This window comes from Phalacrocorax carbo, chromosome 7 (assembly GCF_963921805.1).
Source record: "Phalacrocorax carbo chromosome 7, bPhaCar2.1, whole genome shotgun sequence".
NCBI lineage: Eukaryota > Metazoa > Chordata > Aves > Suliformes > Phalacrocoracidae > Phalacrocorax > Phalacrocorax carbo.
In genome coordinates this window covers 2,367,501-2,381,337 of record NC_087519.1, presented here as the reverse complement: position 1 = coordinate 2,381,337, position 13,837 = coordinate 2,367,501, and the positions used below count along the sequence as shown (strand labels likewise).

Below are 13,837 nucleotides of genomic sequence, written 5' to 3'. Positions count from 1 at the left end.
CATTTACTTCTAAGCAAGTGCTCTATCTGCGTCGAGTCAATGGGCCATAACCGATCCAAAGAAGCTGTTCTGGTCCATCAGGTCAAAGATTCATGAACTAAAGTCCTTGGCAAACAGGGCCAAGGTAGATTGGACTCCTATAATCGTCTGTAGGAAGAGTGCACATACAACACCCTCCTAATAGGTAGGGTGTGTATAAAACATTTGTTATGACACAGGTGAATGGAATCCACAAATTACCCCTGTTAATCATGTGAGTCAAACCTGATCATCCTTTCTACTCAAATTTAACTCAAAGGTGCACAAATTTGGAAATTTCAGAGCTTGTAATGAAATTAATTGACCAAATCTTGGCAAAAGCATATATGCAAATAGTAGTTGTCTGCCTTGCTGAGTCATCCACCTACTCAAAAGGCACTTTTCCATTGTTTGCCCAGTTCTGTGTCGACCCTGAAATCACAAGCATTTTTATCATCATTTTGCGAATCTGTGAACACATTAGCCAATACCTGCTGATAAACACTCTGTCCTAGTGCAGTTATTTGGAGGCTCTGCATATTCTCTATTTCAGCAGCAGCTGGAAATGGATGTGAAGATTATGCTTGACCCAGAGAACATCAGTAATAAAGCTGGTTTAAAACAACAAAACTATGGGACCAGGCTGCCACTTATAACTAAGAAAAAACCTGCTCCTGTAAGTAACTTGTATTGTCTTACGGGCTTGTTATATGCATTACTTTTCACTATTAAAGTTTATATGTGTTAGACCTAAATAAAAAAATTCATTTTAAGTACCTCATAATTTCCTAATTTTGGCATTGATTTGTAACGATCAAATCATTCTGAGTGACAACACTGGGGAAGACAAACCTGTCGCATAACAGGCTCAGGTAGCAAGACCCCAGTCCAGCAAGAGTATAAGTATACATGGGAATGTGCATGGTAAGTAATCTCGGGAAAATCAGGGCATGAAGATAAGCAAACTGGAGCTTGTGGAGTTTAGGATGTGACCCAAAGATCAAGGAAGAAGTAAAAAGGGGGTTGCTGACAAGAATGGGCTTCCAGTTGTTCATTCTATGGCCATTTCTTAAAACAAGAATACATTCTGATTTCAAATGGTAACAGGATTGTTAGGAATGAGTGGAAAATGCTTGTAGTTTGTTTTGATGCTTTTTAAAATTTACGTTTTTTTTTTTAAAAAAAAGCAATCCTGCCACATGAATGCTGACACTGACCAGAAATCAGTGTCACTGAATCGAGAAAATAGGGGTTATACTGAAAGAGGGTCAGAATCCTGGAGTGACTACATGAATTTAGGTGTTGTTTAATCTTATTTTTCTGGAGTGGTTTGGGAGGGAATGTCAAGTTCTACTGCTTAGCTCTATACTGGGAGCACTTCCTTTGGAATGTGAGAGACAGATTCAGATGCTTCCTTTCCATATGGAGAGATTTCCTGTCTTGTAAATCCCAGGTGTCCTCGCTGTCAGGCTACGAGGTATTCCGAAGCACAGCCTTTCTTTTATCTCTAGTCAGGCTTTTCCCTTAGTTCAGAACAAATACCTGCTGAAGCCGAGGCTGAGCACTTCCACAGCACTCTCCTGAGAGTACCCTGACTCTAGTATCCACCAAATCACCCTTCTCTATTCCTTCTGGTCTGAGAATGTTCATGTTGTGTAAGGCTAAATTTTGATTCTTCCAAATCTGTGTTCTGCAACTGCTGCTTCTCTTAACTAAACAAATGAACATGAAGATGAGATTTTCTGCAAGGTATGCTTTTAAAAAAATCTAATAGGCACAGACATCCCTCCAAAGATCAATTATGTTCACAAATTTAGCACAGCACTGTGGTCCACGTGAAAGAATATGCCCAACGGTCTCACACAAGGATGCTCTTCTACAATTTAATTTATGTAATAGAAGCATCATGCAGCAAGCCCAGTGCTGTAAGAGACATTCTAGGGTATTTGGTTTTAAACAACATAAGCAGAATCTGTGAATGGCACAGCTGTAAGCTGCCACTTATAAAAAATGATTTTTGAAAGCTGTTGCCCAGACTAAGAGGTGATTTGTCTAACCCTGTGATGTAGAGTTAATTAGAAAAAAGCATCATGGCTAATAGCTTTTTAGAACCACTCTAAAACACTCGCAGAGAGGAATATTATACTACTGCAGAGAGCCATGTGTTTTACCACTCTCGCTGAAACATACACTGATCAGAGAAAACTTAAATTACAAACGTTTAGTGAAAATTAGTCAAGCTCTCTGATACATATTTACAGCTGCGAAGGAACTGTTTATGACAGGGAGATGGGGTGAAAAAACAAGTAGGTATTTCCTATCTCTAATTTCTACAGCATTTACTGAAGGAAATGCTCTTTAGAAGTTTTCGAATCCCATGACACAATCTGCATTTTGAAATGCTCTGGCTTCACTGCGGGTAAAATTTTGCAATTAGATTTGCAAAATCCACTACTGAGATTGTGATTTAAGGCATTTTTGTTAAATGTGATCTATACCAGCACTTAGAGGGATGATACTTACCAGATGATCAGTAGTAACTAAAATAAGTCGATATGTGGTTGCAGGTCTAAAATTATATGGTCTTTAGTTTTGAAAAAAAACCCCATCAATTAAAGTAGCCTCAAGAATTAAGTTAGGTGCTACCTACCCTGTTTTTACTAATTAGCCATTAGAGGGCAATATTTGTACGCACACATGCGGGAACACACACACGCGTATACCCGTGTACGTGTCCTACATATGTACGTAAGTTCAAAGATTATCTCCCAAAAAAGTCAGTGGCAGAAGGACTCTCACTGAAGTAAATTAAAAAGTAATTGCTTGGTTAACTGCATTCAGGTTTTTTCCTAGAGTCGTCAGCATCTGAGTTTTCAAGGAGACCCGAGCATTTATAAATGTGATGAGATTAAAAACACGCTGGTTTTGAGGTGACTGGATAGGTCAAGCACAAATCTACACGGACTTTCTATTATCCTGCCATTTGAGTAGTTTGAAAAATTATTAGTAAGGATCTCATTGTTTCATGAAAAATGTTGTCTTTGCTTGCTCTTTTGGTATTATAAAGTAGCTGACGCTGGATTTTATGACGGAAACTAAGAACAATTAACTGTTGCCCTTTTGTACCTTTTTGGGTCTGATAAGCACTAATGCTTCTTCTGTAAAGTTCTGTAGTTATCTTAAAATGAGGACTGTAATTCTGTTTGAAACACCATGAGCAGACTGGGCATCACTTTATTTTGTAGCCTATATCTGGATAACAAATGAAAAATGATGAGCAGTTAATTATTAAATATGTATACTTCCCACGGAGTATCTAGCAAAGCAAATAGTAATCTGGATTGCAGCAAAAATAATTCTGATGAACTGCTGCAATGTAGAAAAGATTCACAACTATACCTTTCATTTTCATAGGACTGCTGTTCTTTTATAGAGTTATACTGGCACTTTTTGGTCCTTGTTTTCTTATAAATGTATATTATACTGTAAACTTAGGAACCTTTTAATTTATTCATGAGGTAGAATTTAATATGGTGATGATTTCTAGCCTTTATGAGTTGCATCTTATATAGCGTGCCTTTAATGGTGATGGCAGTGATCCTGTGTTGTGGTGGGGATTTTTTTAAGCTAGCTTATTTGAGCACAACCATTCCAATCATATCCTCAGTTATTCATTCTTTATTCAGTATGTGCATCATGCTAATTACTGATGCTTATCACTGAAAGGCTATTCGTTTCCAAAAGTATAAAGTAAGGCAAAGCACGGCAATTCTTTTCATTTCAAGGAAGAAGTTGTAGAAGAAAAACAGGTCTTTCGGTCCTCAAAACCTGATTGTGTTTTAAACTTATGCATATGGCTATAATTACAGTCAAAGCATAATTTGGCAGTGGTAGCAGAATGAGACTTAAACAAATTGACGTTACACTACAGTAATTCAAAATAAGCTTGTTGCATTTGTATTATGGTATGTAATCATAATAACCAGCCCAGTGAATTAATAAAATCTTCTTGTCACTAAAAATAAAGAGGAAATAATCGGTGAGATAGAGTTAACTTAACAGATGACTATAGTCAGCATCCTTTCAGCCTAGAAATGGGAATGTGAAGGTCACCCCCATCTCAGATGACAAACGTAGAACATTTTGTTGGTAAACAAATTAATCTTTTGAAAGGTCACCATTTGTTTTAAGTTTTTATCCAGTTCTTGTCATCTGGAATTGGAGATTGACTGTCATCTTGCTAGGTAGGGGTGCAGCCGAAGCTGCTGAAGCTGTTTCTGTACATATCAGCATTCCTTGACAAAACGCAGTGCCTGATTGTGATGCTATGGGCTGCTGGTTTACAGCTGTCTCCGGACAAGAATGGAGGCCCACCCCTGAATTCCAATAAGTTGGTCCTGCATATTCCGCCTCGTGTAAGCTGGCCCTTTGCCCGCAAGTAAAATGTATTGTAGTTCAAGCCAGCAATTATCTTTCTTACTTCCTTCTGTGCTGCTTCTGTTGCCTTTTTCAAAAAGCAGATGTGGGATTCACCAAAGTTCTCCATCTATTCTCTCTTGCACCTGTTATGGCAGAATTTTGATAGAGGTAAATTTCTGGGAGAGCCAGCGGTAGGCAATCAAAGGAGCAAAGCTTGAGTTTTTTTCAAGTACATGGAAAATTGACGGTTCAGAGCCATCTGTGGTTGCTTTAAGAGCTTAAAGTAGGCAAGAATAACGTATAAGACCTGTTGTTAAAGATGCCAACATGCTCCAAATTGAAGGTTGAATGTTGGGCTTTCCGTTTAAACTGGACTTTATCTTCTGTAGATTAAAAAAATCTGAGGGAATTAATATGTATTAATATCTTAGTATTACATTTAAGGGAAACTGTATTAATCATTGGGTAGGTAAAATGCTGGACTATGTAAATCAGAACGAGAAGGAGAAATTTGCAATTTTTTATACAATTTCCCTACTCAGAAATTTTCTTGAGTAAAAGGACAGCCAGTCATAAAAAATGTTCACAGTTTACATCTCGTAGAGACTGTTACAAATTGAACTCATCTGACTTTAGAATAGTTCCACGGACACTGGTGAGAATTTGTCCTTTAGTTAGCATTCAGTATTTCTGTATTGAATTCCATGTGCTGGTTCTTAGACTCGGTGGACCAAAATTAGGTTACCTGAAACGAGAGTTAAACGCTCTCTTTATTTACTCTTTATTACTAAGATTATTTGGCTGATTGTCAGAACAAGATCCTTTTTTCCCAACTGATGGACCACTTGTGGGACAGACCCCACTGAAGGCTCTTGGTATCCTTCCATATTGACATAGAAATTCTTTCTGAATTAGTTATCAGAGCAGCTTTGCATCTCTCAAAGTTTGTCTAAACCATACTTTCTTAGCTTGCTTATATGATACCATGCTCAGGCAGCTTCTCCCCTATTCACAACACTTGCTAACCTGTTGTAGGGGGGGAAAAAAATCAGATGGGTCTGACAAATTTGATCTTGACAGGTTGAAGCGGCTCGTTTGTTACTTTTCAGATGTTTATAGTTACCTTGTTTGGTTATGTGTTTAAGGATTTTCCCAAGAATTATAGTTAAACCTGTAGGGCTAGAATTTCTCAACAGATCCTTTGCTGCTTTCTAAAGATAGGTACTATGCTCTTTTCCAGTATTCTGGTATACTGTCCATTCTACAAGGGTTCCACCAGCAGTTCTCAGATTGCTTTAGCTGTTTAAGCATCCTAGAGTCTATTTTATCAGGACCAGCCAATTTGAAAACCTCTGAGCAGTGTCTGATCTGTTTTGCCCTTAAGGTAGCCTTAAGGTAGACCTCTTCCCTTTTGCACTTCAATTGAGTGAGTTGATTCTGCTCATAACTAGCTGCTTTTTAAGTGATAATGATAAATGTACATAATTATGTCATTTTTTTTATTACCCAGAAGTTTCTTCCTGTTCGCATCTCGTTTTGTTTTCCCCATTTAAGCAAACAAAAAGTCATCAATATGCCCGTTTTCCATTTTCTGTATGCTTTTGTCATCTTTTGAGATCAATGAGGAACACATGATTTACCAGCTTTGGTAACTTGCTGTCCTTCCTCTCCTGCTTCATCTCTGGAATAGTTTGAGCTTGTTTCTGTAGTACATTTTATCTATGGAACAGACCATTCAACAGAGTGTTAGTTTCCCTTAGACTTGCCTTCTACAAGCTCTTGCCTGCCAGTTTCCTGAGCGTATTGAAAACTGACCTTAGTTCCATTGATTTTATTGCCTATGCTTCCTCCTTCCTTTCATGGGGATTACGAACTGTGTGTATCAAATCTTGACAGGAACTTGTTAATAAAAAATATGAAGGTAGGTGGCAATTTGGAGAAGGCAATCATGAAATGAGAGATTACTCTGTTATATACCTTTTCTGCCATTGCTATCAAGCTCTGTGGCTTTCTGATACTTACTCACCAAATCTTGTCCATCGAATCTTCCTGGTTGACAAATGTAGTTTTGATATGTGATAGTACTCATCTTTTCTCTGTATTTATTACTAGTCTCTGTTCTTTTACTGGGGGGAAAAAAAACATATTTAGAAACACATTTAAAAAAAAGAAGTTGTTCTAGTTAAATATTGCTGTCTAGGTAAAAAAGGAAACATAGAGAACTAATCGAAAAATCCCTGTGGTGTTACAACAAGTGCCCTATTTAAAATGAAGCAAAAAGGAAAAAAAAATCAAGTGGGAGAGGTTTATCCACAGGAGAAAAACACTTTAGAAAGGGTAATAGAATTGTTTTTCTCATGTCCCAGGTTAATTACACTCAGAAGCACTTGAAATGAAAAAAATAGTTTTTCAGCACACTCTGAGCATATTATCAGGCAAGTAAGCCTTAGTCTGCGCTGCAAACTAAGTGCTCCCTTCCAGCCCTACAAAACTGTACTTTAAAGGTACCCGTGATGAAGCAGGCTGTGTGCTGACTTCAGTAAAGTACACTTGTTGAATCATAATCTTCCTAACAAACTTCACTAGAAGACATTATTCGTGCAGGAAAATGTTTGAGGTTCCGCTCACCTCGTAGCAGTAACGGTCGCTTGGGGTCGTGCCGGGGAGAGGAAGCAGGTGAGGGGCCCGCAGGTTGGCGTTGTACAGGGCGTGATCCCTTGCTTCCGTGCTGATTTGGGTCTCTCTGCACTACAGACATTAAAATGCTAGTTAGGAGCTGCCGGTTCTGGAATATGTGGTATAAAATTCAGTAGGTTTTGTGTTTATGCCATAAAAGCTGTAGGTGTGATTAAAGGTTTTTAATTGCACTGGTGTAAGCAGATGGAAGTCTGTTAAAAACCTTTTAAAAAGATGCAGACTTTTAAATATCTTTTAAAATTAAATCACTGGATAATGGTAATAAAACTATATATTGATGTTAAAAGTAATCCTTCTTGCAGTACTTCATATTAGTTTTATTATTTTTAAGGTCCTGTAAATTACTTGGCTTAATTTTAGTGAAAATAACTGAAGAATGAAAGCATTTTGTCCAATTTTGCTTTGATACCTCACTGAAGTCTTCAAGACACTGAAAAAACACGGAAGGGTGTACAGGCTGGGTGGAATTTTCATAGGTAACTGTTTTGGGTAGCTCCATAGTTCCACTGCTCTGCCTGTACTATGTAATGAAGTGAATCATAGTTGGCACTGCCCAGTGTAAATGAGAGCTTAAATTGCATTACAGTTCGTCTGTCCTTATTTTAACATGACACCTGCCATGGACTTTATAGAAATTAAAGGATACAGCAAAGAATTAAGTATGTGTCCAGTTAAAAACCAAGCAAAGAAAACCATCTCTAGACTGCTTTTGAACTCGTACACTCCACCTGAATTGCTTTTCTTTGTAGCTGCTTACATGTCTATGAACTCAAATGAAATACATAGGTTTCATAGTGCTGTTTATCGTAACAAAACTCCTGGGATTTAAACTGGGATAAAGCTGACCAACAGTAAAATCGGGGCTGCTTTACTGATACAATAGCAATAGCCTGAAAAGGGAGTCACTGTTTAATTAAATTTCTTCTTTTTATACATTTTTGTTGGGTCCTCAACAAACTGCTGGGGCTGAGAGTGAATAGAAAAGTGTGGTTTATTATTCCCCTTTCTCAGTATCAAGCCACTTATATGCCAGCTGGTATAAAGTTAATCTTTGTTATATGCTTATTGCTATTTTCTTGAAACACGAGGACATGAAGATTCGTACATCTAGATCCCTTAAAGCGTAATGCTGCATAATGGCCACAGCTAAAATGAGTGCCCGAAAGATTGCTCTGAGATTCTCTATTACGATAAAGCGTTTATATTTTCTATGTCCCTAATGTCTCTTGTGGGCAGTGTTGTTATACAAATTGGGAGGAAAAATTATAATAGCTTATTTTGATCTATCTCATTTCCCTGTTAGGTTTGTAAGCAGTTTTTTTTTTTAGAATTGCCTACTCCTTTCAACAAAGCTGGTGGCGAATGTTATTCACTAATTATGACACAACAGTGCTCAAAGATCCCAATCGTGGCCGGGATCCTGTTGTACTAAAAGCTGTACGCAAGTGTGATGATCAGTCATTAAAACCTAGTATTTTACACCAGGAAGTCCCAGTGTTCTCTATAAGAGGTAAATACCATTATTCCCATTTTGCAGATCTATCAATATTTCCTAGCTTTCTGATTTTATGTATTTAATATTATTTTAAGGTAGTGTATCATTCATAATGAAATAATTTTTTAAAAAGCAAATAAAATTTCCAACATGTGGCATTACTCATCAGTAAGGTCCAAACATTTCTATCCAGTGGGAGAATTTCTAACCATTAGACTAACGGAGTAACTGCTAACAGATTGTCACCCACAGAAACATGGGACTTTTTTTTTTTTAATTGGGCTCCACAGCTATTTGCTGACTAACAAGGAGACCGTGGGATCTTGAGGTCCGCTCCAAATTATGAGGGAGATGTGCCCTGTTGCATACAGCGCTGTTTGCTTCCTTTTCCCATTTTTATCTTGCCCCAGTCTCTCTGTTCCTTGCTGTTGTCTTCTGAGATGCTTCCAGAACGTATCCTAGTCTTACCTCCCTGATCCTCTGCCAGGCTCTTTGTCCAGCCTGTCCCAATGTTCTTTCCTAACCCTGCTGCCCCCAGGTCTTTTTCCTTGTCCAATCTGCCTGCTGGCTTTCCTGTTTGCTCAAAGATCCGCTTTGCCCCTCCAACTACCCTCCTTCTTCTTGAGATTGATGGTATATTCACACCTGTGTGCTGCCACTTACTTACCCTGTTCATTCAAATTTAGTTGCTTCCTTCTTGTGTTGCCTCAACCCAGCATTAAAGTTACTGGAGAACCTGTAAAGTTGCAGCTGCAGAGGAAGTTCTGAGCAGTCTCTGTTACAGCACACCTGATCCCCAGGTAGTTTAGCTGCTAAAAATAAGAAACCTTTATCTAGGTTTCCAAAAAATCTGTTGACAGGCTAAGGTTGGATAGACTAGTGTTAAATTTTCCTTTTGCTTGATAAAACATTTGAGTCTCTCACGTCTCTCTGGGTTTATCATTGTCAATATAATCTTCTGCTGGTGGTGGCTCACTATTGTCACATGAGAGATCTCAGTGATGTTACTTGTGCTGTAATGCTTTAAACCCACCAAATATCTAGCTCTCTGTTTCTTTAGGAGTTGAGTACAACCCACATTGCAAATGGAATAGTATGTGTGTCCCTAGCCAGAAGCTTGGCACGTTGGAGAGAGAAAAAAATGTTAGATAACGCAGAGGTTTTGTATTTATAATACTGAAGTATAAGGTGGCAATATATCCTTTTCCCTGTGCAATGCTCTATATGCGCAATAAAAAGCGTAACGGTAAGACACATGGTATCACTGTCCCAGGGTGACGTGGGTCACTGCTTGAATTCCTGGCACTTAGAACCAGCAGGTTCTGTTTATTTCAGGCAAGCGCAGGTTAATTGGGGAAGTAAGGGAGCTTTAATCCCCACATTAGCACAGCCAGAGTGGCACATGTTTCCACATCGCATTATCAGGCTGTGTCATTGTCTGCTGTCCTCGAGGAACCTGAAAGCTCCAAACTTTTGTGATACCGTTCCCTGATTTGCGAGTAGTTTCACATATTTTAATTCTATTGGTATTCTTCGCAGCAAAAATTTATTTACCTGGTTGAAAGTATTTCCTCTTCTTTCTTGCACCTTGCCTGTTGTCCTGGGTTTGGCTGGGATATAGTTAATTTTCCTCTAGCAGCTGGTACAGTGCTTGTTCTGGACTTAGCAAGGGAATAATGTGATAACACACGGATGGTTTAGTTGTTGCTAAGCTGTGTTTATACTAAGTCAAGGACTTTTCAGCTTCCCGTACTCGGCCAGCAAGGACGTGCGCAAGAGGCGCAGCCAGGGAGGGGGCACAGCCAGGATAGCTGACCCAAACTGGCCCAAGGGATATGACATCACCATATGATGTCATGCTCAGTGTATGAGCTGGGGGGAGTCGGCGGGGGGCAACGATCGCTGCTTGGGGATGGGCTGGGTGTCAGCTAGTGGCGAGCAGTTGCATCACTTGTCTTTCCTGAGTTTTGCTCCTCTCCCTCTCTCTTGTTGGTTTTTTTTCATTACATTATTAATAATTTCAATTATTAAACTGTTTCTATCTCAACCCACAAGTTTTGTCACTTTTACCCTTCCAATTCGCTCCCCCCTCCCACTTGGGGAGAGTGAGTGAGTAGCTGTGTGGTGCTTAGTCGCTGGCTGGGGTTAAACCATGACACCCATGTATGCATTTTATATATTTAAAGACTGTTCTGTCAAAAAATACTGTGTTTACACTATCCTTATTAAAACTGAGCAAACTTCTTGTGATTCCTTTATTAACTAGTACACTGATTTTTGCATAGCAGAAGTCACAGGACATCAATTGGATGTAATTAACTTTATTTTAAATTACTAAAGTAATGACAGTAGACAATACTGTCGCATGTTCATAAGTAGTAAAAGCAGTGCTTGTACTGTTACATTATTAAATCTTAATGAAACTATTCAGAGCAGAAATTATATTTATTATTGTGGGAGTAGAAAAGTGTGTCTTTGCAAATCTAGGATTTCTCCTTGAAAGAAGATTCTGTCTCTTCCTAGATGTGTAGTCAGAAGATAGCAAAAGGTCATACCGTCCGCAGCCTTTGGGGTTTGCCTGCCTCTCACCACGTGGATCCTGCCTTACCCCTGTTAGAAGACATAACAAAAGGTGAGTCACAGAAGCCCACCTGGGTACTGTTGCCACCAGATGGATGCTACATAAGCAGTGTTGTTTACTGCTTGCAAGCAGGTGTCTGGTCATCAAATTTTCTGGCACCTCAAAACTTGTAAGAATTGCAATCTCAGATGTTGCAAGGGGTAGAGATCAGCTTTGGACTTCTTACTCCATGTGGTAGCTAACTTAGGACGTAGCATATGTTACATCGAGTATCGTCCTCCCTGAGTCAGTTATCTTGTAATTCACTTAGTTCAGTTCCTCCTGGAAGGAAGAACTGTGTGTGATGGAGGATTCCTTTATGACTAACACGGTCAAAATAAACGGTTGTGATTCATGTCTGGCTATTAATCATTCAATCTTAACTAGACCTGCACTTGGATTATTCTAGCAACCAGTCCATATTCATGATTACATTGTGGTTTACAAGAGCTAATTATCATCCGTTCTGCGTATTAAATTGCCATTGTACAGGCACATAACTCCATCTCAGAATCAGCACCATTACAATGTGTTTCATGTATTTGTCAATTTTTATAGGCAAAGTTCACCTTCCTTGAAGGTAAAATATTGAAACATAAGGATCTTTAAAGAAAACTGCTGCTTTTCTAGTTTTAGTTTAGAATTGGAAGAACTTGAGTCTGCCTTTGTTTAATTCTTTCTTTATTGTTACCAATTCGTTCTTTTTTTGTAGCTGGAATGTATATGAATTGCTTAGTAATGTCATCTTTTTGTAGGTATTCTGAGCCTAACTGAACAAAGGCTTATCCCTCCAGCCACAAAGATAACTCTCCGGACACGTCCTGTTGTATCCAAAGCAGTGCCTTTCCATGAATTTCACAGGCAACACAGGAAGTCAGCTGTAGGTGAGTGCAAAGGATTGATAACGGCCATCGAATGCAGCTCCAACTTCACTTTCAGGCCCTTGTTTTATCTCACAAGGTAACAGCTGTCTAATGAGCACTCACTCAAATTCTTAAAGAGTAGTAAGTGCATGAAGATGTACATGAGCATCCTGTGTCTTGCAACTGAATGGGGATCAGATTTCGTAATCCCTGTGAGGACTCGGTCCCTGTTCGTTTCTGAAATCCTGGTAGGTTCCTACCTCCATGTGTCAAATTCGAAGCACCTGAATCTGAAGATCTGACCACTGCTTTTAGTCTAAAGCCAGTGTTCCTGTAAGTCATGACTTAACATGACTTGCAACAGCCGATCAAGCCTCTGTTTTGCCAGTGGGATTAAATGAATGACTCCTAATAAGTGAATATACTCTGGGCGATGGGATTCTGATCTAGCACAAAGTGTCCTCAAAACTGTTGTTGCTACAGCTGCTTGTGGTGTGCGACATCAGTATGGCAAGGAGCGTAAGCAAAACGAGCGGTGGGCTCAGTAGCAACCCCAGAAATTTGAAAAGTTCTAACGAAAAGGTGTTGGTTGAAAACTAAAATTATATATGGAATAACCAGGAATAAAAGCGCTAATATTCTGACATTGTTATCCTGGATATACTCTTGGCTGGCATATTACAAACTTTAGAACGTTACAGGTTAGAACCGTGCTACATTTTCCTATAGCCTAATCTCAGTCTTCACAATAGCACCCTGTTATAGCATGGTTTGGTTTATGGCCATCCAATAGCGTTCCTCAATGGTTTTTGGTGATAACTCCTGAAAATTGCAGCCTGCTTGGACATGAGAGCAAACTGGAGCATGCTAGTATCTAATGGTGGGTGGTAGAATATCAATTTGATGCCGTGTTGCACTACTCTTAACTATGAAACCTGCAATGAATTCTTGTCTTTGGTACAGAAGAGATTGGTAATAGGGTGGACCCTGAGAATACAGATGCCATCGCCTTCCCAAACTCAAAGGAAGCAATTTATGGCACATATTCCTCTAGTAAAGGTAGCGTTGCGCCACTTCTGTCCAGCAGCTCCGCGGTTTCAGCAAGGAAATCAAAGCTGGCACGGACGTACCCAGCTCAACATTTGGAAGCTGAGCTGCAGATTCCCTCTCAGACACAGGTATTCAGACAGGGAGGATAATGAGGTTTTTATTCATGTTTTTAATATGATGGTTTAGGAAGTGATTCTAAATCACTGAACTGGTACAGAAGGGTTTGAACCAAAGCCAGTAAATATTGAAGTAAGTAGGAAATATTTTGTGTATTGCCAGTTTCTACTTTCTCAAGTCTTCTGCCTAAATTTGTCTGCTTTTTCACAGAATCATAGAAAATAAGTCTAGAAAGGATGTTACGAGGTTATCTAGACCTCCAGGCAGAATTACCTGTACCTGTAATGTTGCAGACAGATGTTTCTCTAACCTGTTCTGAAAACTTTTGGTGCTAGCAACTCCACAGTCTCCCTAGGCCATCTGTTCCAGTGCTTAACTAACTATCTTTACTGTTATAAAAGAGTTTTTTAATGTCTCATCTAAATCTCCCTCACTGCAGTTAAGCAAATGTAGTGTTTCCCTTTATATTTACAGAAGACTATAGGGGAGTTTGACCTTGACTGCTTAATGCTTGCTGATTGTTCTTGATCCCCATGCAAAAGGGACATTTCTTTCTTT

At 39.1% G+C, this 13,837-nt stretch overlaps 1 protein-coding gene across 1 annotated transcript in view; it reads left to right on the top strand.

The window, feature by feature from the left end:
- IQCH (IQ motif containing H) overlaps positions 1-13,837 on the top strand; it is a 73,155-nt gene that overhangs the window by 6,474 nt on the left and 52,844 nt on the right. The window contains exons 5-8 of the mRNA XM_064456041.1: positions 572-694; positions 11,153-11,261; positions 12,005-12,133; positions 13,076-13,290. Coding sequence (XP_064312111.1) covers positions 572-694; positions 11,153-11,261; positions 12,005-12,133; positions 13,076-13,290 — 576 coding nt within the window. The remainder of the gene's footprint in view (positions 1-571; positions 695-11,152; positions 11,262-12,004; positions 12,134-13,075; positions 13,291-13,837) is intronic.